Raw genomic sequence first — 24,235 nt, forward strand, 5'->3', positions numbered from 1 at the left:
TTGGTTGTTCAAGCACAGGAATTTTGAACCCCCTATAAAAGGGAGTGTCCATCAATGAGCTTTGTCTGTTGTTGCCTAATCTTCAGTGTGTTCAGTTTTGTGCCTGTCTCCAAAAATGTGACCAAATGTGGTGACCTCTGATGTGACACAACAGCTTCTGCTACCCCTGTAGCCCCCCTGCTACCAAAGCCTGGCCATGCAAACTCAGTACAGCTCCTGTTTTAGTATCAGGCATTTTCGAACCTCTCATGCTGCACTTGGGATATAAAGGGGAAAGAAAGCATAATTAAGCTTTCCCAGGCCCTGAGTGCACATACATTTTTTATGTGCAACTGTCTAGCTGAGGAAATAGATTCCTGAGCCAGACATTCTGTGACATTTTAGACATTTTCTGTTCCTTCATCCCACTGGAAAAAAAGCAGTAAATTTTCTGGATGGTCGCAATTCTCTCTCCTGGCTTTAACTTCATAGCTTGCATAAGGCAGTTATAGCAAATGTCATGTACCTAAAGAGACTTTTCTTGTGTGTAAATTGTAACTTGTGTAAATTGCAACTTCACAAGATAACAAAGACATTTTTGAATAGCTTGTGATTTAATAAAACAACCAGCTTTAACAAACAGTCTCACAGAAAAGCAGTAAGTCACATCTTGCTGTTTCCTAGCCTGTTGTTTGAGGTTTCAGTTGAGAATTTTCTGGTTCAAATGACTTTATGCCGTGGGGGAACTTGCATAGTCCTGTTATGGAATTGCTCTGGACCTCAGAAATCCATGTGCTCAAGCTGGAGCATCAGAGTACCCCTGGGAATCTTAAAATTATGGAGACCTCCAAGTTCAGGGATGATAAACTATCTAGCAGGCTTAGCAGGATATTTTATGAATTTTTCTCATGACCCAGGCCCCTATTTTGACACTTTGGGCAGACTTCTGTACGTATCCACTTCTCTTTCCATCAGACTGACCCCATGTTTATTTATTTCATACCATTTGACAAATTCCACTGATATGAGTCTGATAGCATCTAAGGGTTTAGCTTCCATCTGTAAGTCCTACATTAAATCATATAATTACCTTTATTTTCTGTATCAGTGCCAGGATCATTTAGTCAGTCATTAGCTCAGATAAGGGTTGTGTTAAAAATGTTTTCAATTTCGTATTCCTACCAAAATATTTCTGTTTATCAAATAAGATATGTTTTGATACAGTCACAAGGGCTGAGTTAACAGGATGAAATGTCCCTGTTTCAAAATAAAACTTGGTTTGGAGTTCCAGGCTTGGTTAAAGTGATAAGTGGCTTCACCTCAGCTTTTTTTCCCATTTTGACTGTTTGGCAATTGTCTTTTCTAATTCTCTTTGTTTGGGATTTCCTCAGTCAGTTCTGAGTTCTCACAGAGATGAGGGATTGAGAGAAGAGGCTCACCTCTTTTCTTCCTTGTGAAGTTGGGAAAGATACTGAAGCCTTATCTTCTTCTGACAGGCACGTTAATCACATCCTTCTTAGTCAGGTTAAGCTGGATCCCTCCTGCATGTGAACTCATGGGAATCAGCTGTAAGGTAAACAAATTTAAATTGGGAAGGAAATATGTTCCTTTCTACTTATCGTCATGTTGTTCTGTTTACACTTGGTGAATCTGAACTTTTTAATGATATACAGAGGGGAAAAATATCACACGCCCAAATTTCAGGACTTTTACTCAACTTTGCTGATTTGCTTCTTCTTACTGATTACAGATAAGTCACTGGGCCCTTAAGGGAGCTCTGTGGCTTGGGATTCCATTTCATCTTCTATATATTAGGGATTTGATCATTTCTCTGGTCAAGTCAGCAGCAGGTGTAAGATGTGGACACCACATAAAAAAACAGGTTGTAATTTTTCTGGCCAGCTGGTTGTTGATGGCACTTCTGCTAAGATCTTATGTCCTGCTAGGAGCAAGGCACTGGCAGAGGGATGCAGCCAGACTAAAGAAGGTTGACAGGAGAGCCACATCGAAGTCAGGAGGTCACTGAGAGGGACTTTTTACAAGGATTAGTAGAGATAGGACATAGGGGAATGGCTTTAAACTGACAGAGGGCAGGTTTAGACTAGATATAAGGAAGAAAAATCTTTACAGTGAGGGTGGTGAGGCACAAGTTGCCCAGAGAAGCAATGGGTGCCCCATCCTTGGTAGTTTTCAACACCAGGTTTGGACAGGACTTTGAGCACTGTGGTGTAATGGAAGATGTCACTGCCCATGGCAGGGGGGTTGGATGATCCTTAAGACTTCTTCCAGTCCAAAAGATTCTATGATTCTGTGATTTGAAGAACACAGATTGAGCAAAGCAAGTTTTGCTCTAGAAAAGGAAAACTAGGAGTAAGTTAAATGCCAGCTACTCAGTGGAACATTGAAGGAGTGTTTAGCTTGGGTACCCCTGAGCTGGTGGAGGCACGTGGTCATTACTGAGTGCTCACAGATTGGATCTAGTATTTCATGCATATGCTGGGTTGCAGGAATTTATGTATATTTTGGCCTAAAAGTTACAAGGATTACAGACTTTTTGTTAAAATCTTATCATGATTTAATCAAATTTGCTGAAGTAACTGAACCATCTGCTTTAGTGAGCTCCTTCATCTGAGTTAAATCTTTTTAGATTTTTGGGTCTGAAATAAGAAAAAAGGCTGAACTCAATGCAATTCTACCATTTCAGGAAACATTTTTTTTCCCTGGTTTGTGAGTTTGGTATCTGCACAGTGTTTAAAATATTAGGTAACTGTTCTATGAAAAAAGTATTAAAATATTGTTTTGGAGGTCATTGGCTGATTCTGATACAGTTTATTTACAACCCTATAAAAACAGAGCCAAGATCCCTGAGCTCAACCATAATAAATAATAATGATAGGTAGATAAATAAATAATTTTAGATAGTGAATACCAAATACAGTGCCAGTATAATTTCCTCAGTGGTAGCCTAACCAGCCTTTCTGCAGATGAAAATGAAATAAATAGCAGAGTTTTAGGTGAAGAAGTAAATATCCTATAATTTCCAGAGGGTCTTCATAAAATACATGTAGAATGAAAAACAGTAAAAATTTGTGGGTTAGGTCTAATTTTACATCAGTTAACACAATCAGGAAAAACAGGAAAGCTTTCATACTTAGAAAGCATTTGCAAGTATGAAAATTTGTGTGTTGTTTTTTCTTTTTTTTCATTTTATTTTGACTTAGTAAGGGAGTTATTTTTCTTTAAAAACTGATTCTGAGTTATAGATTTACAGCATCATAATTATGGCAGGAGTATGTCAGCACTGTCTGCTTCTTCTTGTTTGGTGATTTCTGAAATGAGATTGCTTGTTTTGTCAACACACAGCGATGAAAAGGTACAGATACCAAACTTCTGTTTGACATTTTTCATTAGGAACAATGCAAAAGCTGAAATGTCTTTCTGTAAAATCTGTCTGAGCAGGTAACAGAGTACCTGGAATTGTAGGATTCTCCTTGTCATAAACATATTGTGCTTTGCGTAGAAAAGTGCTACATTGAGAAAGTAGGCAAGATGAAGCAAAATTTGGAGCACTAAAGTAATCACTTTAATCACACTGCCATAAAAGGAATTCTGCAGACAGAATTAAAATCACTTGTATTGTTTACCATGACAGGTCTTATCAAGGCAACTGGTGGGAGTTATGGTTGGCAGCTTTCAGAGTGGGGCTGAGGGTTGGTGAGGATTACAAACTTTATGTTCTTGCCTGAAGAACTTACTTAGCTCCACCTCCACTGATATTCTTAAACACAATTCACATCAGCTGGAATTCCACCAGTTGTATAACCATGGTCCATGTGTGTGCTCTGGGTCTCATCACTGTGGCACTTTGTGAAGCTATTTTTGTTTGAGAAGCCAGAAGCTCACATTGGTTACAGACCTGAGATGCCACTTTAGCGCTGCTGACAAGAGGGGGAAAAAAGCCTTCATTAAGGTTTTCAATTTCCTTTACTCTTCTGTTTTTTTTTTTAATTTATTCTTTGTTCCCAGTTCTGCAGTGTTTCTGTTTACACAAGTGAAATTCACAGTACCAAAGCTCAGGCATTGCAGGATTCCATTCTTAATCAGCAAGAACTTTGAGGGGAAGAGTTGCAGTCACCTTTGTGCACTGTGTGGTGTTATGTGTATGTTGGTGCTGCACAAACCTTTGTGCACTGTGTGGTGTTGTGTATGTTGGTAATGAGAGCAAATTTTCCTCCTTCAAAAGGATAAATCCTTTTGTTGGAAATTAATTAGTTTATTTGCATTATTGGAAGATTGCATTTCTCTCATACCAAACATTTCTTCAAACACAGTCCTTTCCATGGCACAAACAAAGGCAGCAAAGGAGGAAAAGATAAAAATAAATCCATCAACTAGGATGTGGAATGCTTTTAGTTACCCTGCACCCCTCTGAGACCAAGGCAGCAGCTTCTGTCAACTCTGTCAGGCACAGGATAAAACTCACTCAGCATTAGCACCTCTGCAGCACAAAGTTTTAAAATTATTAAATAATGGTGCCTTGAAGTCACTGCTGACTGGTGGGTTTAAGGCCCACTGCTTTTCTCAGCAAAGCATTTCAGGTTGCTGAGCATGAACAAGTTGCTTTAATGCTGGGTGAGACTGGGGTCTTTGAATAGACCAAAACCTGAAGACAAGTCTTGTGTTGGTGTCCTTCATTAATATGGTAGTGGATGATTTTTAATTCAGGCAGATAGTTCTGGTTCTGCTGCAGAGTTTTCAGAGAGCGTTACAAAGCCAGGGATTATATCAGTCCTTGCTTTGACCCTAATTTCAGCTCTAACTCATCTTCCATGCACACAATTTATTTATCAGACTTGTGTCCTTTGTCTCTCTGATGTCTCAGCTTTAAGATTTCCCATTCACAAAGGCCAGTGTCTGTGAGGCAGGGAGGTTGGTGTTTGGCTCTTCTTACTCCATAGATGTAATAGATTAAGGCCCTGATCAATCACAGAAAGTCTTGTTTCAGACACCACTTGTTGCTCTTGCTACAGCTTCTCTCTTCCCTGTTGCTTCTGTGGGACATCTGTCTGAAAACAGCCTGAGTCTGTCAGACTTGCAATATCATCCCTATTTCATAAGTTGTCACGCAGGAAAAAAAAAGTTTGAAATTATTTATTAAGTGCCAACAGGTAGATGAAAATGATGAACGACACGTAAGATCAGAAGCAGCAGCTGATGGAAAGTTTAAATTACCTCTGAAATTACTCAGTAACCAGCTGATGGAAAACTTTCCTGTCTGTCTCCTTGGTGATTCCACCCCTTCTCTAGTGGCAGCTGGGTTTGCTGGTTTCCCATCCCTTTCTCCATCACAGCTGGTGGCCTCATTGCAGCCTCACTCAGCAGTGACAGAGAGCACATATAGGTGTGAGGGGACCAGCCTGCAGCTGCTTCCCACAAATCCTCAGGTGCTGTTTATCAGGCCTGTGTCACCCTGTTTCTGCTCAATTCTTCCAGTTCTGCCAGTTCTGGCAGATGGCAGGGAAAGAGAGCAAATGTCTCAGCAGAGACCCTGTGTACTGCACTTCAGTGTCATGCTGGCATGTTGTCTGAGTGTTCTGTTTTCCTTTCAGCAAACCCTTGTGAGCTCCACTGCCGCCCAGTAGATGGCCATTTTTCAGAGAAGATGCTTGATGCAGTAACTGATGGCACTCCTTGCTTTGAGGGAAGGCACAGCCGAGATATCTGTATTAATGGCATGTGTAAGGTATTGGGTATGTTTGCATGTTTCTTTCTCTTCAATTTAATTCTATGGCAAAATGCTTAACCATTTTTTTGATAGGATCAAGGCCAAGTACTCCATTTTATCACATTTTTATAATGAGTTTATAGCAAAAGCTTTCAATGTAGACATAAATGAAATTTCCACCTTTTTAATGAGTCTGTTTGACCGACTGCTGATTACTTTTGGTGCCTTTTAAATCCTCTGGTTTTTTTCCCACTATTTTAAAACATCGGTTCAAGAAAAGCTGTTTTGATTAGAAGTTTTCACCAAGTATTGTAGCTTTAGGATTGTAACTGGTGTCATTACTGTCCGTGGGTTTTTTTATGAAAATGTGGTTTAACTATACAGGCTTAGCTGTTCTGAGCTGTCTTTTAATAGGACTTTGCAGTTGAGGGCAGTAAAAATTATTTTAGTTTACAACATTGAGTTGAATAATCTTATACAGTGAGATAATGGGCAGACACAGTGTATATGGCTCAATAATATTGTGCACTGAAGAATAAGTATAATGATGGCTGCCTATTCTTTGTGTTGGTAGCAGATTTCCAGGATGATGTGTGTGTCTGTGTGGCATTTGAAGGAGTGTTCTGTAAATTCTGTAGCCTCCACAATCTTAGCATTGCTTTTAGTCACTTTCTTATAAATAAAATGAGTGCTTTTCTTGTAGAGGATATATTTACATCTGTGGTTTATTTCTTCAGATTGGGGGTTTGTTCTGTACCTCCCTGAAGCCTAATAGCTTTTTTTGCTTTTAGCATCTTTGGAAGCATGAATGTGGCTTGTGGAAACTGCATTTGCTTATCTGGTATGGGAGTTGTATGCCCCAAGTCACTTAATTTTATAAAAATGCAGCTGGAAGGGACTTCAAGAAGTTGTCTGTTTCATCCCTTTAAAAATTATATTACTTTTTTGACATTTTTCACATTCTTTTCTTAAAGATTTCTAGTGATGGAAAATTCACATTTTTAATAGATGTTGGTACACCCTCTTTTTAAACTTCTTATTTTGTTAGAATGACAGTGCATCAGAGACCAGTAATAAAAGATGTGTTTTAAGCTTTCCTTGCAATGCTTGCATTTATGAAAGGTTACCAAGATCTTGATCAAGCTCACAGCGAAGAGATGCTGCTTAACTTTGCTGAGGGCCAGAAGGGGGCCTTGAACTATGATGGCTTTGAATGGTTCAAGCCAGAATGAATAATATCTTTAGCATATTGAAACATCTAGTAGATATTGCATACCATAGCAGTGCTTTTGACCTTCACTTGGGAGAGACCAGTTACCAAACTCAGAAAGGCTGTCCTTGTGAAACATTCATTCTCTGATTTCCAGCCCAGTTGGACTGGGGTCACTGTGATTAATTTTAGTTTCCATATGCTTTCTGTACTGAAACCTTGCCTGTGGCAGTTCAGATTTATACCTGTTTTAGAGATAGCAAGACTCAATCCAAACTGGGAGATCAGAGGTGAAAGAGAAGCTAATCTAACTGCAGTTTGTAGAGCCCAGATACTCTTCAGCATTAACAACTCTGTGGACCCAAAGTGTTTCTGAGAAATTCCCTCCAAGATGCTATCAGCGTTGCTCATGGTGACTGCTGCTTCACATCTCATGGCAAACAGATTCATTTGGAGTCAGGATCACAGAATGAACAATATAGCCATGCAAAATGAGACCAAATGATGAATAGGTAACACAAATAGCTCACAGTATTGAGGGGTAGGATGCTTTCATCTGAAATAGGTACCCAGCACAAAACCTGAGGAGAAGCTTTTTCCTATATCTTCATCTAATTTGCTGGTGTTTGATTCCAGCTAGCTAAGCACAATAGATACATTACATACACAATAGATACATTACATACAGAAGAATAAATCTGGAAATGGGTTTAGTATAATTAGTCTGGCACATCATTGTTGTAGTTTGATTGCAACATGTTGCTAATTATGTGGAAAAGACATTCACAAGTGTTAAAGCACTATTCTGGTTTTCAGAATTGTATCTCACAAGAGCACTTCACATTTGTCCTTAGTTCTAAAATAACACTTCACTTTGGTCTGAAATTGAGAAAAATATTAAATTAATAAGATATTAGATCCACTGTCTAAATTGCTCACATGTGATTGGCATGTAGAGTAGCTATTTTTTATCAAGTAAGTTCGGAGTTTTCCTACTGAGTATGTCAAAACAAGATAGATAGATCCAAAAAATAATTTCATCTTCTAAATTAATCTGATTTTAGTCTGATTTTGCAGTTTGTCATGAATTTGTTCAGAGCTATCAGAGAAACTAGTCTTTCTTTAATGGCTAAATGTGGATTGAGATGCTTCATTTTAACCATGAGAGGTATACTGGGTCCTTTCCTACCTGGCCTGACAAAGCCACAATGTGCATCTTCAAGTGAGAAGTAAGTACAGACAGACTACTGATTCACTTGGTCCTTTTAATTTATCCTGTATCTCCTAATATTTTGGAAGTGCTGCCCGTGCATCAGTGCTGAAGGAAGTGTTACAGTGAGGTGTTGTTTGCATGGTATTCCTTTAGAACTTGTGGAATCAAAGACAAGTTAAAATTGTTAGCTCGTTTGCAGGCCTGGCCTATAAAGTATCTGGGTCCTTTCTCAACGCTGACCTTACACAGAAGAAAAGTTCTGTCAGGAGATCTGATAAGATCTGTCAATAATTTAATCTCAAATCATCAAGCTATACTATGACTATTTTATTTTTTACTGTATGCCTTAGCACTCATTTTTCAATTGTCATTTTCCCCTTTTAATTTGGGAGATCTTTAAAGCACATAGCCTATATTCCTGTACTTAAATTATACATCACAACTGTATTAATTCTCACAACTCTTATTTCTTACGAGGTGAGTCAGTTGTTCCCCCAGTGTTAAGGAGTGAAGATACTGCCACCAGAGTATGGTTGTTTAGCGCTGATAATGGGGATTTTTGATTAGGTGCAAGCCATCACATCCTCTAAAAGTGAAGGCTTACATGTTCTTTTTACTGGAGTGTGCAGATGCTAAGGGTGGAGGATCTGGAAACATCTGTGATGTTTCTAACAGCCATTCATCTCCTGCACAGAATTTCGATAGGCCTAAGTGACCTTCAGTCATGCAAATCTGTGGTAATTCACAGTTGTGATTGTGAGAGACTGACATTGTACTGGAGAATTACACAGCTGTGTAGCAGGGAAGGAACCATTATTTTCTCCTTCTGAAAAGCAGATTACACAGCTTGGATTTTTATGCAGCAACTTCACCACTTTGCACTACGGTTCAGCTTTCTCCTCCCACTGCTGGTCCAACAGGACATTTGATTCAGACCCATACAGATAAATTACAAGATAAATTACTGACATCAGGACACATTTCTCTCCCTTCATGGCAATGTCATGGCCAACATGAAGTAAACATAATTTCTTTATTTGAAGACTTAGTTGGGGAGACAGGAGGAGGGAAGACCTTAAAGTTCAGTGTAGCATTCACATGATGGATATTCAAGCAGTGCCCTTCAAGGCCATACCCTTCAGTGACAGCAAGGACTTTTTGTATCTGCCTCCCACTGCCAATCTGACACAAAAGCCTCACCCTCTGGAAATGGAAAAAGGCCAATATCACTGGCTGTTTTCCCTTTAGTCACAGAGCAGCAGGAAATAAATTGTTTCTCCTTCCTGTAATTCAGCCGGGCAGTTCAGGTCATTGCATCTGCCTCTGCACTGTGTGCTGTGACCAGAAACAAAGCTGATCTCAGATGCATTAGAAAGGGCTCTTGGTGAGTGGGACAATGGCACAGTGCAGCAGGGAGGGATGGGACAATGGCAAAGTGCTGCAGGGAGGGATGCTAAGTTGTGATGCCCATGCCATGGCACACAGTGGTTCCTGTAACACAGCATGGTTCACAGGCAAAGGGTGCACAAGGACATATGTGAGTAAAAAAAAAAATCAGAGCCTAATTGCTGCTGATATTATTTCCTGCTTTATAACCTGCATTAGTCTCCAGAACCCCTTTAGCAACTGCTTGTCAGAAATTCATCATGGAGTCATAGCATGCTTCAGGTTGGAATGGACCTCAAATATCATCTAGTTCTGGACTGCAAGTGCCCATTAATGGGTCATATTGATCTTCTGGAAAGTTTGAAGCATGTTTAGAAAATGCATCCACAAGAGTAAGAATAATGAGGAAAGCAAGTAAAAAGAAGAATGACGCATCTTGAAATTATTCTAATGGATGGCAAAAATTATGCAGTATTCACTGGAGTAATAAAGGAAAACATGGTCTGGAAATTAAAGTTCATGGAAATTAAAGTATCTGGAGCAAATGAATGCTGTTTATTCTGAGACATGAGAATATTGCTTTGTGATGGTTTTTAATGGCTTTGTAAGATGAGACCCTGCTGTTATATGTGAAGGTCATGGCAGCACCAGCAGCACCCCAGGGCTGAGGAATAAAGCAAAGGCTTTATTTATTTATTATAGCAGAGTAAATTGTCTGCCCTACCTCATTCTTGAGTATTCCAAAACCCCAGGACTGTGTAGGAATGTTGCATGTATAGGTAAGGCTCATGTCTGATCAGATACAAACTGTTTCCTATATCAGAAGGACAGTGAAATACAAACTTCTGCTGCTGTTACTGGAAGGGACAAAGGGATTCCCTTCCCATCCCAGTGATGCCATATTTTGATGCCATAGATCTGTTGGTAAAGGAAATGGTCAAATGGGAAAAATCTGATCTGATGAAGCGCAGCCCATGCAGAAGCACAGATTTGCCAATCCCAAAGGCAGGGAAGGGTTGATACTGTGTTGCTGCCATCTCAGTTAGAGCCAGGGCTGCAGCTGTTCTAATCAGAACTAATTAGTTAAACCCTTGGGGGTTTTTACACCCCACACTACTTGGAAGGGAAATATGCTCAGTGATGTTCATTTCAAAGTATCTGATTGACAGTGTGAAATAGATAAATTAATTCTGTGTGCAGCCTCTCAAACAAGAATGCACAGTAAATAAAGAAGGACAGAAACCTTTTCCAAAACATGAATTTTCTACCAGAAAATGATAATTTGGCAAAAATATACAATTTGAAGACAAGTAATTTTTAGAGAAGTTCAAAATACAAGCTCCCAGCAGTCATTAATTGTATTTTCTAATGGGAAAGCACAAAGTGCAAGAGTTCCATCTTCAGACTTTCCCCACCTTTCTGTTCAAGGATGTATGTGCGTAGTATAGAAAATAAACTTCAAATTCGATGACTCTCCAGAGTGTCTTATTATTTCTTCGGTCTAATAATGAGCCAGATAACTGTGACTTCCCTATTTGCAGATGATTAACAGATGCACTAATAGTACAGTAGATGTACTGTGGAATGCATCACTGAGAAAACAGCAACACTTCAGCCTCTCTAAATTATTAGGAAGTGTTAAAGTTAAACTGGTGAAGAGACAGATCTGAACTCCTGGAAAGATAAAGAAACATCCTGTTTGTGTAGCAGTGGCATCTGTGTATTCTGAATAATAGATTAAATCCACCCCTGTTCAAATAGCTGCATACCTGGAGGCAAAAAGTTAGTCACCTTGCTGACATATCATTATCTCTGTAATCTTCTGTACTGTTCATAAGTGTGGGCCTTGGTGCCAGGATCTGTATGTGTGCAAGACATTACAAAATATTTCATTTTTTGAAAGTGGCCTTCGCTGAGAGGAGGGAGAAGCTAAGACTGCTGCAGAACCTTTGACATGGCTGTGGCTTTTCAGAGCTGGTGTGAAAGGTGCTGGATATGAATTGGCAGTAAGTGGTGGATGCATCTCTATTTTGGAGCCTTCTTTTAAGTGGTGCCGTTTGGCACCATCTGTAGTTTGAGGCCTTTCCTTGCTTCTATTTCTCACAGTTTCTCTAATTGTTCATTAAATTCATTGGCACTTAGACAAATGTTCAGGTATTTCTTAAGCTGAAAATGATAGAAAAGCACTAGGGGATGCAAGAGCCTGTATACCTAGGTTAATCTAATAGATGGATTTTCCTGTCAGAATCTTGCAGAAATACACAGTAGCTGATGTACTGAAGGTGAAATAAGATCAACGTCAAAAGAGGTTCATATATCAGATTTTCCTACATCAAGAGGGTGTTAGACAGGTTGGCAGGTATAGCACCTGAAAGCTTATTTTGAGAAAAATCAGCTGAGAAAACGTGTTTTGGGGTGACTTTATGATACTGTATCCCCTATCTCAAACCAAGACAAAACCTTGACATACAGCCAGGCGTCTGGCTATTCATCTCTATCACAGGCCTCCAGATATCTTAGACACTATTAACAACCACTAAGTGTTGGACTTTATGCTGTGTTCTGCAATCCTGCCTGTTTTTGAAAAGAGGCAGGAAAAAAAATCCCAAAACGAAATGCAAATTCTGTTGAAATTTAAAGACATCAGAGTACAGAATTTTTGGGTTGGGCAAGGAAGTTTTTTCCTGACTCAGGATGAATATATTATAGTCTGACTTTGTTCCTATAGCAAGTATAAATTGGAAAATTAGTTTTTACTAGAACTTGACCCACTTGACCCACTGTATCTGGACCCATGCCCCTATGCTGGCAAGCTAGAGAGTCATTGATGTAAAGCTTCATGCTTACTGAAGAGTTTCTCTTTGCCAGGCGGGTTGACTGTAGTAGAGGTTCTTTGCTGTGTGATGGCCACAAAAAGCTGGCAGAGATTTCAGTTCTGTTTCTGCATTGCATTCCCAGGAACCTGTGGATGGCTCTATGACATAAGGAAGCAGACACAAATCCTAGATACAGTGGCCAGTCCCAGATAATGAAGCCATTTGTGTGGCACATTTGTGTCTCAAGTGACTGGTCACTACTGTATGTTTTGTGACATGATGATGGTTATTGTTTGTTGGTTTGTTTTTCACCTTGGTGTAATACACCATACAGGATATATACTACATCCCTGCTCAGAAGCACAGTGATAGATGAGCTCTGAGTAGTTCATTGTGGAGGCTGCATTTATACTGACGCTGTTTTTTCCTTCTAGGCTGTTGGCTGTGATTATGAGATAAATTCTAACGCAACAGAAGACCAGTGTGGAGTTTGCCTGGGGGATGGCTCTGCTTGTCATACAGTGAAGATGATGTTTAATCAAAGCGAAGGATTTGGTAATTTGGATTCCTCCTTTAAATTCTTCCCTTGCTGAGGTCATTTCTCTATGTAAAAATGATTGAAAGTGCTTCTTGTTGAAAACTGAGGGATCATCTGCAGGGGAAATTGTAACTGGGTGTTATCACGTGAATCAGTGAATCAGTGTTATCATGTTATCAGTGAATCACGCTTCTGTTAGAAAAAAATGCATGCTCTGTGCATAGTCAGATCTGGTCATCGTTTGATCTGCAATGGTGTGCTAATGGCCTGAGTAAAACTACTTTTTTCTCACTGAAGTTGGAAAGGAAAAACAAGTTCTTCAGTCCTTGTACAGCTCTGCATACAGCAAAGGTTTCATTAATTTGTTCATGTCTGTTTTGGGAACATATAGATTTAATTTTAATTAAAAAGGGAAGGATTAATAGCGTCTGAGGGTTGCCTGTTCACAGGTGTGCAGAAGCACCCACAATAAGGTTGCTCCAGGATTTAATGAGCCCAGTGTAGGTAAGACAGCTGACAATTTGACTGTTATTGAATCTTGGATCTCTAGATCCTTATCAAATGAAACCACATAACCAGGAACAATTCCATATCGTCCATCCACAGAATTTTAAAACAAAAATTTATTATGTTGTGTGACAAGCTCAAAAGCTTGCTGCTGATTAGCTTTCCTTTCAAAATCAAATAATGTTTATTGGGAATCAGCAAGAGGCTCTGGGAAATCAGGAAGTAATTTAGCTGTTGGAGAGCGCCAGGGAGAAGGCAGAAGATGATATACTGAGTGAATGGTAACTTCCCTTACCAGACAGTTGCAATACGTTTAAAATAAGGTTTCGGAGCAGCAGCAGGTGATTCAGACAAAATTAACTATGCAAAATCTTGAAAGGATATACAGGTTTTTGTGTTGCAATAGAATACAAACTGTCTTATAGTTTTTATGCTTTGCATTTTGAACAAATGTTATTCTAATTAAATAGAAAAAAAAAAAACAAACAACCCAACCCTACTGTAAAAGGACACCAAAATTTCAAAGCCAAGCTGCCAGGATGTGACATAATTAAGGCTTTCCATGCTGTGCTAATTTTTTCTGGTTGTAAGTATGCCTTCTAATCAAGCCTTTAGTTACATAATCACACACTGTGTTTGTAACCTGTCTTCTCTCCACTGAATGAATTAAACATTTGGGAGAATCATTAGATTTGGCTACTTACAACAGACCTAGACCACTGATTTCCTGAATAATAGAAGTGAGCTTCCAGATTTTCTTACTTCATTCACTTAGAAAAAACTGAATCATTTAGAAAAAAATGTTTCAGTTTCCACAGTCAGTCAAGAAGACTTGCAGAAGGTAACATTCAGAAAATGTTCCTTCTTAAACATCAATCATTGGAAATCCATATATATGGTTATATAGTATCAATCTAATTAGGAAAGACCTGAAGTAGACAGATTCTGTTTTGCACCACAAGCAGCATAGGATATTTTAACCACTATTTATTACACCACAAAAGAGCTGCAAAGAAAATCCGATGTTAAAGACTCTTGGCCACTTATTTACAGCAGCAGGTTACTGTACAGCACATAAATAGTTCTGGTGGGAGAAGAACATTGATACTGAAGATTGCTTAGCATGCCCAGTGTGGTTTATCTCACTCATGTGAGTGAGTAATCAAAGGTGAAAAGCTCATTTCACAAGAAAGGTGAACAGGATGTGACTCTCAGAATTTAATTCATGACCTCAGAAAGGTGTGATGAGAACTGGGGAACTCATGTTCCAGTCTTGAAGTAAACCAGCACAAAATGCAGCTCACGCTCCCAGTGCACCAGCTTGTAACAGTGTTATCCATCCAATTTCTAGAGCTCAGCTAGGGGCAGTAACAAGAAAGCTACCTGTGTTCACGTTCAAGTATCTATGTGAACTTCCTATTTTTACAATTTAGTAGCAACAACAATAGCAGCTTCCTGTAAGGTGAGAAGCTCAGAGTCTGACATCACATATTGCCTATGATGTGAACAAAATTCTGTAATAGATGCTTTGGGTCATTCTTAACACACAAACCAAAAATCCCTGAACACATAACTATCCCTGAAGAGCCCTTGAACTTTGTTATGAAGATTGGTAGTTTACAAAAAAGTGCTGAATTTATAGTAGTAATTTGAGGCATTTGAATAACATTATTTTGTTATTCTTGTTGTTGTAGGGCAAACAGTCACAGAGAATTTAAATGCCTTAAGAGAAGGTACATGGAATTCTGTGCACACCTGTACATTGTGTACAGATGAAAATGTTCTTTGCAAATTGAAAAAAAACCTTTCCCACAACAGGCTGTTAACTTGCAGGAACTCCCTGGCATTTCTCCAGATTACAGTATGCCAGAGCCCTCAGGCATAGTTATGGAAATGTTGATGCTCATGTGTGGAGTAGATTTCCCCTGGCACAGCTCTGAAAGTCATTCACCTCCACATCCATTCTAAATGCCACTGGCATTGCCTAAACACTATTCCCCAACTGATACTAGAAACCCTGACTTGGAAAGTCGCACTATCAACAAACTGAAATACAAGCTCTGTGACAGCACATTTGTGTATTTTTTCAAGCAAAGCTGTTGTTTTAATCATCTTACAAAGAAGTAAAATGCAGTGACATTTCTGTTGTTCACCTCCATTAATTTTTCTTGTCTCTTAGGATATGTTGATATTGGGCTAATTCCAAAAGGTGCAAGGGGAATCAAAGTCATGGAAGTTACAGAATCAGGAAATTTCCTTGCTATGCGAAGCAAAGACCCAGAAAAATACTACCTGAATGGAGGCTATATCATCCAGTGGAATGGTGAATACAAAGTGGCAGGCACAATATTTCAGTATGACAGAACAGGGGATCTAGAAAATCTGACTGCTCCAGGACCCACCAATGAATCGATATGGATTCAGGTAAAGAGGAAATCAGGGGCAGAAAATATGTATATTGGTATATAAAACACTATTAATGTGCTGTCTTGAAAAAAAACAAAAACAGTTGAGCTGTTTTGGAGAGAAATAAGGGTTGTTCATCCTGCTTAAGAACTCAAATCCTGCATAGTACTCCAATATTTGTCAAAGGCTGATATAATCCTGTGCTGGCACTAGTTGGTCAGTCCTTTGCCCAAACTTTCTTGGACCAACTCATGGCTGTGATGTGAACCAGATCCAGATGAAAAATAAGTTGTCACGAAAGGGGAGCTGATGTGAGGCTGTGAACAGTGAGAGCTACGGGCAGCTGACAGCAGAGGCAGCTTACACAGAGCAAGAAGACATACAGCATTATATAGACGGGTTAATAGCTTGTGGTAAGTGAAACTGACCCATTTAACATCCACAGAGGCTGATTTGTTTCTTTCATGTTGCTTTATGGATTCTGACTTATACATAACCAGTTTCTGTCAGTTCTGAGAAAACAGTTTGGAATTGGCCTTTTGATCTTCGGAAGTGTCTCTCATGGCTTGTTTGCATCTGTGTCCACCATGCAATCAAAAGAAGTATTAGAGGTGTGATGGGAGACCCCTTTCACACTTTGAATGTCTTGTGAGAAGACAAAACTAGTGAGTGCTCAGACTTCCCTTTTAGTAGAATTGGGAAGAATAAAAGTTTGTGGCCGAAGTTTTTTTTTCCCCTTAATGATGTTTACTTTCTCCCTCTCAGGTGAATTTCTTGAGTACCCCTTCTCAGCTGGAAATTTTTCTTCTTAATTCAGAAACAATGAAAAATAATGTTAAAGCAGTGTCTGAATAGCATCTGTAATTTTCTGACCCAGAGGTTGTTTTGTAACAGCTATTTCAGCAGGTAGTAAAATAATAACTAATAATGGGGATAGGCAATAGCTCTTAATCAGCAGCATAGGGATGCTTTGGATGGACTTCACATTATCTTTTCTTATAGTCAGTAGAATACCAATTATGGTGACCCGTTTATTCTCACCTGCATTTGCAGAAATGCATGGTAAACAGCTGTGTCTTTGAAAAATTCATGTATGCCATGGTCAACAAAGAAGTGGAAATTCTGCACGTCTGCTTCTCTGAACTGGTAGCAGACTTTATGGGCAGCTTTAGTTATTCCAGTTTCACACTTTGAAAGCTCTTGACCAGTAGATTATTAATTAAACCACTGATAAACACCACTCTCTCCAGCTGCTTTTTCAAGAAACTAACCCTGGAATCGAGTATGAATACACTGTACGCAAAGAGGAGAGTAATGAGAATGAGATTGGAGAGCCAGAGTATTTTTGGCAATATGGAGAGTGGACAGCCTGCAGTGTTACCTGTGGAAGAGGTAATTCCTCACTTCCCTTTTCTCTTACTGTTTTCCTTCATTACAGATGTAATCCTCAAAGAGGTAATGTTCTTTAAATCTGCATTTGGTGGGAAATCAGATCACATGGTTGCAGAAATAATGTAAGGAATAACTTGTTTACTTTAAATGAGGCAGAGCACTGGAACAGGCTGCCCAGAGAGGCTGTGGAGTCTCCTTTTCTGGAGATATTAAAAATCTGCCTGGTTGTGCTCCTGTGCAGCTTGCTCCAGGAGACCCTGCTGTAGTGGGGGGGTGGGACTATGTGATCTCCAGAGGTCCCTTCCAGCCCCAGCCATTCTGTGATTCTGTGAATAATGTGTTTTGACTTCTAAATAAAAAAAATTAAAATTGCATAAGTCATTATGTTTCTAAAACACCTGCCCTGAAATTCTCAGCTTCTGTGAACCAAAATAAGAAGGTACAGTTCTCTTTCCGTCATAATTTTTTGTCAATACTGTTCACCATAGCCTTTCTTTCCAGCAATACAAATTTATGACCTACTGTTGTTTCCCTATTAAGAGTTTTCTGTATAATAACTACAAAAAATATTCTTCATTTCTGTCCTGCCGTGACAAGTAATAACTCTTTTCTGTCCATTATTCAATAGTTACTTAATTGCAATTAGTCTTGAGAACTTCCATGTCTTTGCCCGTTTGGCAATAGCTTGGGTAGCACTGCAGTTGTACTGTAGTTCTATGCAGCACATTAAACCAGACAAACACAGTGATGACTGTGAAGTAGGATTTAACAACAGGTCTGAAAGTTGTAGCTTCTGGTAACTCACACAAAATGCTACCAGGAGAACTTCCTCTGAAGTAGCTAACATCAATGAGATAAAGTTAATATTTATAGTAAACCAACAGTAAGGATAAAGAGACCAAATCTTTACATTAGTAATTTTTTAAATCCATCAATTGTGTGAATAATTTTGAAAATGTGCTGAAAATGTGGTATATGAAGGGAAGTCTGAACCTGGGGGTTAGGAATTGTAGCCTTCTGTCTGAATTAACTCTTGATTTTCACAGGACAGTAAAAGAATTCTGGAGATACAACCATAACATTGTTCTTTGACCATTCTGTACAGTGTGAAAGGAGTAGAAGATTAGTGTTACAACCAGACCAATAATATGAGAAAGACCTTTTCTAATGCTAGAGTATTGTTAATGGCTTTTGGTAATTACTGCCTTTTCAACTCCTTTTTGGAAGAAAAGAAAAAGGAGAAACAAGTGTTATAACAAACCCAGCTGTGATTCTAAAAGTAGTGATGATTGCAGGAATAACATTTTTGAATCTCTTCTGTCAGGGAAGACACTAAAACAATGTGTTTTTAGTGGTTTGGACAAAAGGCATTTTATGACCTAATTTTATAAGATTAAAAGAAGAATTTTTAGAAGCCTAGTGTAAAATATCCCATCCCAATAACATCCACATGTTATTTTAAAAATATTTATATATATATATATATATAAAATCAACATATTATGGAGACGTGTGTTCATTCGTATTTATGTATGCTTGATTAGATAGATGCTGTGATTTGTTTTCTGTGGGTTTTTTTTGAGAAGAGTCTCTCAGCACAAAACTTCATGTGCTTTCTGGTGGAGAGACACCCACCATTTTCTTTAAATAGGTGCACAAAACAAGTGGTTTTGCTTAATTGTGTTCTGTAAGTGTTGTTTCTGATACCTGCGTAGTTCTGAGTCATATTTAATGTAAAAATTGTTGTGATAAAAAGGGGAGAGGAGGCGAATGTGTTAGTAGACTGTTACGCTGTTTTGAGGTTCTTTTTACATTAGCTGCAGTTTTCCCAGAACTGTTTCTAGGTAAATTGTAGCCCCATGTACTCTCTTTTGGCTAGTTAACTGTGATGTGGCTTTTATTTCTGCCACATGGGTTACTTATACAGATAACTGTATGGTATGTAAAGTTTTTTCAGTTCTTATCTACTAATTGACTTCCTCTGTTAGCTGCATTTTTGCTCTTAGTAAAAGCTTAGTAAAAGCTTAGTAAAAGCTCTTTTTTGAGCTTACTGCCTTTGTATAAGTAGAAATAATGTGTTTCAGACAGGATTACCGATTTGGTGACATCAGTTGGAGGGGAACCAGGAGGTGCATCCCAGTTCATGAAGGGCACAGACATTTCACCAGTTCTCTGCATTCCTTCATGGACAGAAGAAAAGAAGTGAATAAACCTGTAGTCCTCTTTCCTCTGAGATACAGATGTCTAGAGAAGTAACTGGACAGGTGTAAAGAAGGATAGTTTGCTGATGCAGTGATGCAGTCAGGGTATTGTCTCTCACTCCCTGCTCATTAAAACAGAGAAATCTTGGCACAGAGCTCCAGTGCATCACTTGGAGTGGGGAAATCTGATATGCCAATCAGCCTGCAGCTCTCTGCTGATGCATGTTGTATTTGGTTGTGCTCTGGGCCATGGGGATGTGGACCAGCATCACTGTTCATAGCACCACTAAGGCTGGAAAACACCTGAAAGATCAGAGAGTCCCAAGCCTTGACCAAACACCACCTCATCAACCAAACCATGGCCCCAAGTGCCATATCCAGTTGTTTCTGGAACACTCCCAGGGATAGTGACTCCACCACTTCCTGGGCACCCTGTTCTAGTAGGGTTTGACTAACTTTTCAGTGAAGAAATTCTCCCTGATGTCCAACTGACTTCCATAAAATTTCCTTCTGACTTCCACAGAACCTCCTTCTGGCTGTGAACAATGCGATCGATTTCATGTGAATGTTCACTCTGTTTAGATTCAGAATTTATTGCTGTTGACACTAACGCACTTGTACCAAATCACTGACATTTGAAGTGTTCTGAGGAGTTTATAAGGTAAAAGTGCACTGAAGTGCACATCGTTTTCTGCCATGGGTGTGCTGCAGGACAAGTCTTATTGAAGATAAGCCTACAGAGAGATAAATAAGAAAAGCTGTATTTATTTAGCCTAACGTAAGTAGTAAATAGCTTTTAAGGATTATTGCAATAATAATCCTAATTATTGCAAGGACCAAGAAAGATGAACTGCTGAACTAACTTTGACAGCCACAGCCAGTGGGAGCAATTGATCCTTACCTAGACTTCTGTTCTCTTAGCAAACCTGGACCTGCCAAAGGTCCAGCACAGATCCTTTCATCACCACTGGCCAAAAACACAGCAATAAATCCAAGGCTACTTCTGCCTTTGGTGGCCACAGAAATCAGGACAATAGAATCAAATGCTTTCTGCAGCCAAGAAAGAAAATTTGCATTAGGAAATAAGAAGTTGGGCTGCAGGCAGGGCAGTGGACTGATGCAGTGGAAAAACAAAATATTCAAATGTTCTCATGGCTTCTTTCATTTCCTTTGTATGCACCCACCTATTGTAGTGTCAAAGGTGGCTCTGGCCAGTCTACTATAACACCAGTGAACAGGAAAAAAGTACTCAGAAAAATCAAGGTTTTCTGCGGCAGGTATACCTAATCCTTCATGCAGGGAAAAGGAGAACACACTGCAATACCTGATACGCATTTCCAGTGTAGAAAAAAGATTAGTTACATTGCAATCCAGTTCATGGCAAACAAGCACCAAAGGGGATAATTTGTAGTAAAAGTCATAACCCTTTTTCTGTCCTCAGTGCAGGATAGGTTGAATCTTTTCCTGCCATTTGCTTTATGCTGAAAGGAATTGCTTTGCAGTCAGAATGTGTGCACACTGGTGTCCTGCAATCTGCTGCACCCTCTGGACAAGAGCTGTCCCACCAGAGCCTGCTCTCAAGACAGCAGGTAGAGCCTGTAAGCTTTTATACATGCAGATTAATTTAAATGTGTTACTGAGGTTCTTTTCTAGACCAACTACCTATAATTCCTTCTTTAAATAATCACGGAATGGGTTATATTGGAATTAAAAGTGTAAGTACTTCTTCCTTGTCTAAAGGCTTTGGTCTTGTTTCTTAGAACCAGCTTTGAGTGGCATTAAATGTAACAAAAAGCATAGCACAGCACAGCTGCAACTAAGGGAGAATATTAGCCAATATCAAAACTTTGTTTCTACACAGATAGTATGGGTAATTGGCAGATTTTCAAAGCTCTGCTAAAATACTTAACCCTAAGATTCTTTTTGGGGTTAACTGTTATGTGCCATCTAAATCCTTTACAACTTTTATAAAAGCCACTCTGCAAAATTATTTCCAAGTGTTCCTAAGCTTGTAGTGTTGGTTTTAGAATGCAAAGGTCACTGTTTCCATTGACTGTTGTGTGTCTCAGTTTTATAGCACTGCAAATGTAAAGACTGGCACTTGTACTCTGTGCATAACTTGTATATGCACAGAATATAATTTGCTCGTTCAAATACAAAGTGAACTCCTTGCAAACTATCTAAATGCACAGCTCAGATGATTACCTGTTCAAATGAGCTCTAAAGTCAAATATGCATGTTTCTCATACACTTTTTTATATACTTGCTTATGATCCTTCCTTTCTGTTGTTTACAGCTCAAACTGAGGGCTCTGTGGCCAAAAGATTTCTAATCTCTCTTTCAAATGCCTTTCACACCCAGATAACTTTGAACTGGTAGCTTGCTTTGCCAATCAAGTGAGAAAGCAAGGTATGTGTGGGTCAGCCTCACATCTAAAGAGTCCTGCATATTAGGCATGAAGTGTCACAGGGAAGAAGAAAGAATCTCTGAGCAGATTTAGTGAAATGGAGATTATTCTGTGATCTGATGATTATCTTTCTTGGTTTCTCCTACCTTTCCCAGAAATACTTGCAAGGTTTTTTTCACTGAGCTGAGATAGTACACATCAGGTGAACTAATCAGCATTGAGTTCAGAAAAAACTAAAAGTGGTGAAGGGTCGAAAACAGCTACCTCTCAAAGCCTTTTAGAAAAAATGTTTAGGTTTCAAATTTTACTGAAGTTTCAGTATATTTAGAATTTTTAATCTGTGGCTTGAATAGGACATCACCCTCTTAACTTGTATAACTGTAAATACTCGCTGGGGCAGGGTCAGTAGTGACTAGTTGTCTTTTTCTGCAGTGTTTTCTAGTTCAACTTGCTCAAACTGATAAATCCATTTCATTATGTCATAGCATGTAAACCTACATCTGTATGTGTGTGTTGCTATAAGCATATAGGATTCTTTCCAGCTTTGGAGCTGAACTGCAAGAGATTTTGAAACTACAGTGGGAGTTCACATAACTTTCATAAAGAGGTTGTTTATTAGAATAAACTAGTTCATTGATGTCAGCTGGTCCTTTTATGAGAATGTACAGCTTCAAAGCAAAACTTTTGCAAAGGTTTATGGGGGCTTTAAAATGAATTGCAGCAGCTGAAATACACTAAAAATTTATCAAAGCAAAAGATTTGTTGTTGTTTGTATTTGGAACAGCAACATATCATGATTTTGAAAGTAACAGAAACATTTCTGCCAACTGATTTTCTTACAGCTAGCAGAAAGATTGCTGAATTTTCTAGTCACATTTATACCAGGGCATAAAAGAGAGCACTGCTCCCTGGGAGTTCTCTGCTGAGACAAAAGTCTTGCTCCTGTTTGAAGTCACCTATGAATAAGAGATCCCCATGTCCAGTCTTACTGCAGTCTTGCAGCTGCACCATGCACCCATGGACTCTTGAATGCCTCAGTCCCTTAATCGTCCCTTACAGGTGACACTAATCACTGTTCTAGAAGATCAGCCTTCATATCTGACTGGGGCAGAGTCAGTCATCAAATCTTGTGCTGTAGTCAGCAATTGTTTTATATGTCTCAGTCAGAAGCCTTAAAGTAATCAAAAAACGAAAGCATTTTCTCACATACCTGATGTTCTCAGGTGTTAAAAAATAGGGATGTAGGTTTCCTTTGGTTTCTATGAAATTATCCAAACAGGCATGCAAAACTCTCTTCTGTGTTCTTGAGCTAGAGCAGGATTAATGATTAGATTTGTTGATCCTACAGGGCTTTTCCAACCTTAACATTTTTATGATGCTAGGAATATACAGAGGAATATATTACTATTTCTCAATTATTTTCTATGGATTGCTGTTCTTATCTTCCACGTAGTTTCCCATACTAGTTATTAGGAGGCCTGAGGAAAGGAAAAGCTTGTTTCCTAAACATATTGCTAAATAGCCCAACACTTATCCTTGATGCCATGATAACAGGGCTGTTAGGCCCTGTGCATCCCAGGAGGAAGATAAAAGTTCTAGAGATGCAGTGATCTACAGTGTGTATTAATTGATATGAAAATTAATAGCACAGTTAATGGGAGTTAAAAAATGATTTTTCAGTCTTTTTAGTCCTTAAGATTTGTGTGGACTATTTTAATGCCTCTATATCAGTCTCAGTGCGGTCTTTCAAACTGTAGTCTTGCAATACTTTTGTTTACATTGCGTTGCAGCCAGAGATCTGCCTCAGATTATTGCAGAACTATGGGGAAAGCAGGCTCCTCGAAACTGGATTTCTTTAGATTCATATTAGGTTAGTGTAGTATTTTGGTTCATGTTTCTTTCTGTTAAATGAATGGAGTTTTGTATAAATTGAAATGTTAGGAAATAACCCAAATGGTTTGTGTGAATTGTTTTTGTGTGTTTCTTCATAATTGTTCTTTACCTCTTGCGCTGAATGTTGTGTATTATTTACTTAGAAAATAGAAGACATTTTTTATCATTGATTTCAAAATGTGCAAAAAAAGTCAAAATGTGCACTGAAACTTCTTAAAAGTTGAATTCATGTTAAGAGTCAGAGGATTATTCTGTGGCTCTGGTCTGTGTTCTGCATAAACAGCCTTCCCAATGAACAGAGAAAAGGTCAGCAAACCCAAGCTTGCTGTGAATAGCCTGGTGCTGCTGTGTTTCCTCTTGTCTGTGGGTAACTGGAGAACCCTTCAAAGCCATTTAAACCCGCTCGAGGGCCTGCAGGAGCCCTTTCTGAGGCCAGCAAAGCCATCAAGGAAAGTGCTTTCTAATCTGTCACTTGAGCTCTGATCCCGTCCAAGAGAGCTCCACTTGACCTTTCCAGCTTGGCTGAAGGGTGCATGTAGCTGGGGATTCCTGCACTCCATCC

At 39.0% G+C, this 24,235-nt stretch overlaps 1 protein-coding gene across 1 annotated transcript in view; it reads left to right on the forward strand.

The window, feature by feature from the left end:
- The window catches only part of ADAMTS12 (ADAM metallopeptidase with thrombospondin type 1 motif 12), a 142,335-nt gene that overhangs the window by 93,651 nt on the left and 24,449 nt on the right, over positions 1-24,235 (forward strand). The window contains exons 13-16 of the mRNA XM_058044083.1: positions 5,589-5,722; positions 12,764-12,884; positions 15,554-15,798; positions 17,031-17,172. Coding sequence (XP_057900066.1) covers positions 5,589-5,722; positions 12,764-12,884; positions 15,554-15,798; positions 17,031-17,172 — 642 coding nt within the window. The remainder of the gene's footprint in view (positions 1-5,588; positions 5,723-12,763; positions 12,885-15,553; positions 15,799-17,030; positions 17,173-24,235) is intronic.

This window comes from Melospiza georgiana, chromosome Z (assembly GCF_028018845.1).
Source record: "Melospiza georgiana isolate bMelGeo1 chromosome Z, bMelGeo1.pri, whole genome shotgun sequence".
Taxonomy (NCBI): Eukaryota; Metazoa; Chordata; class Aves; order Passeriformes; family Passerellidae; genus Melospiza; species Melospiza georgiana.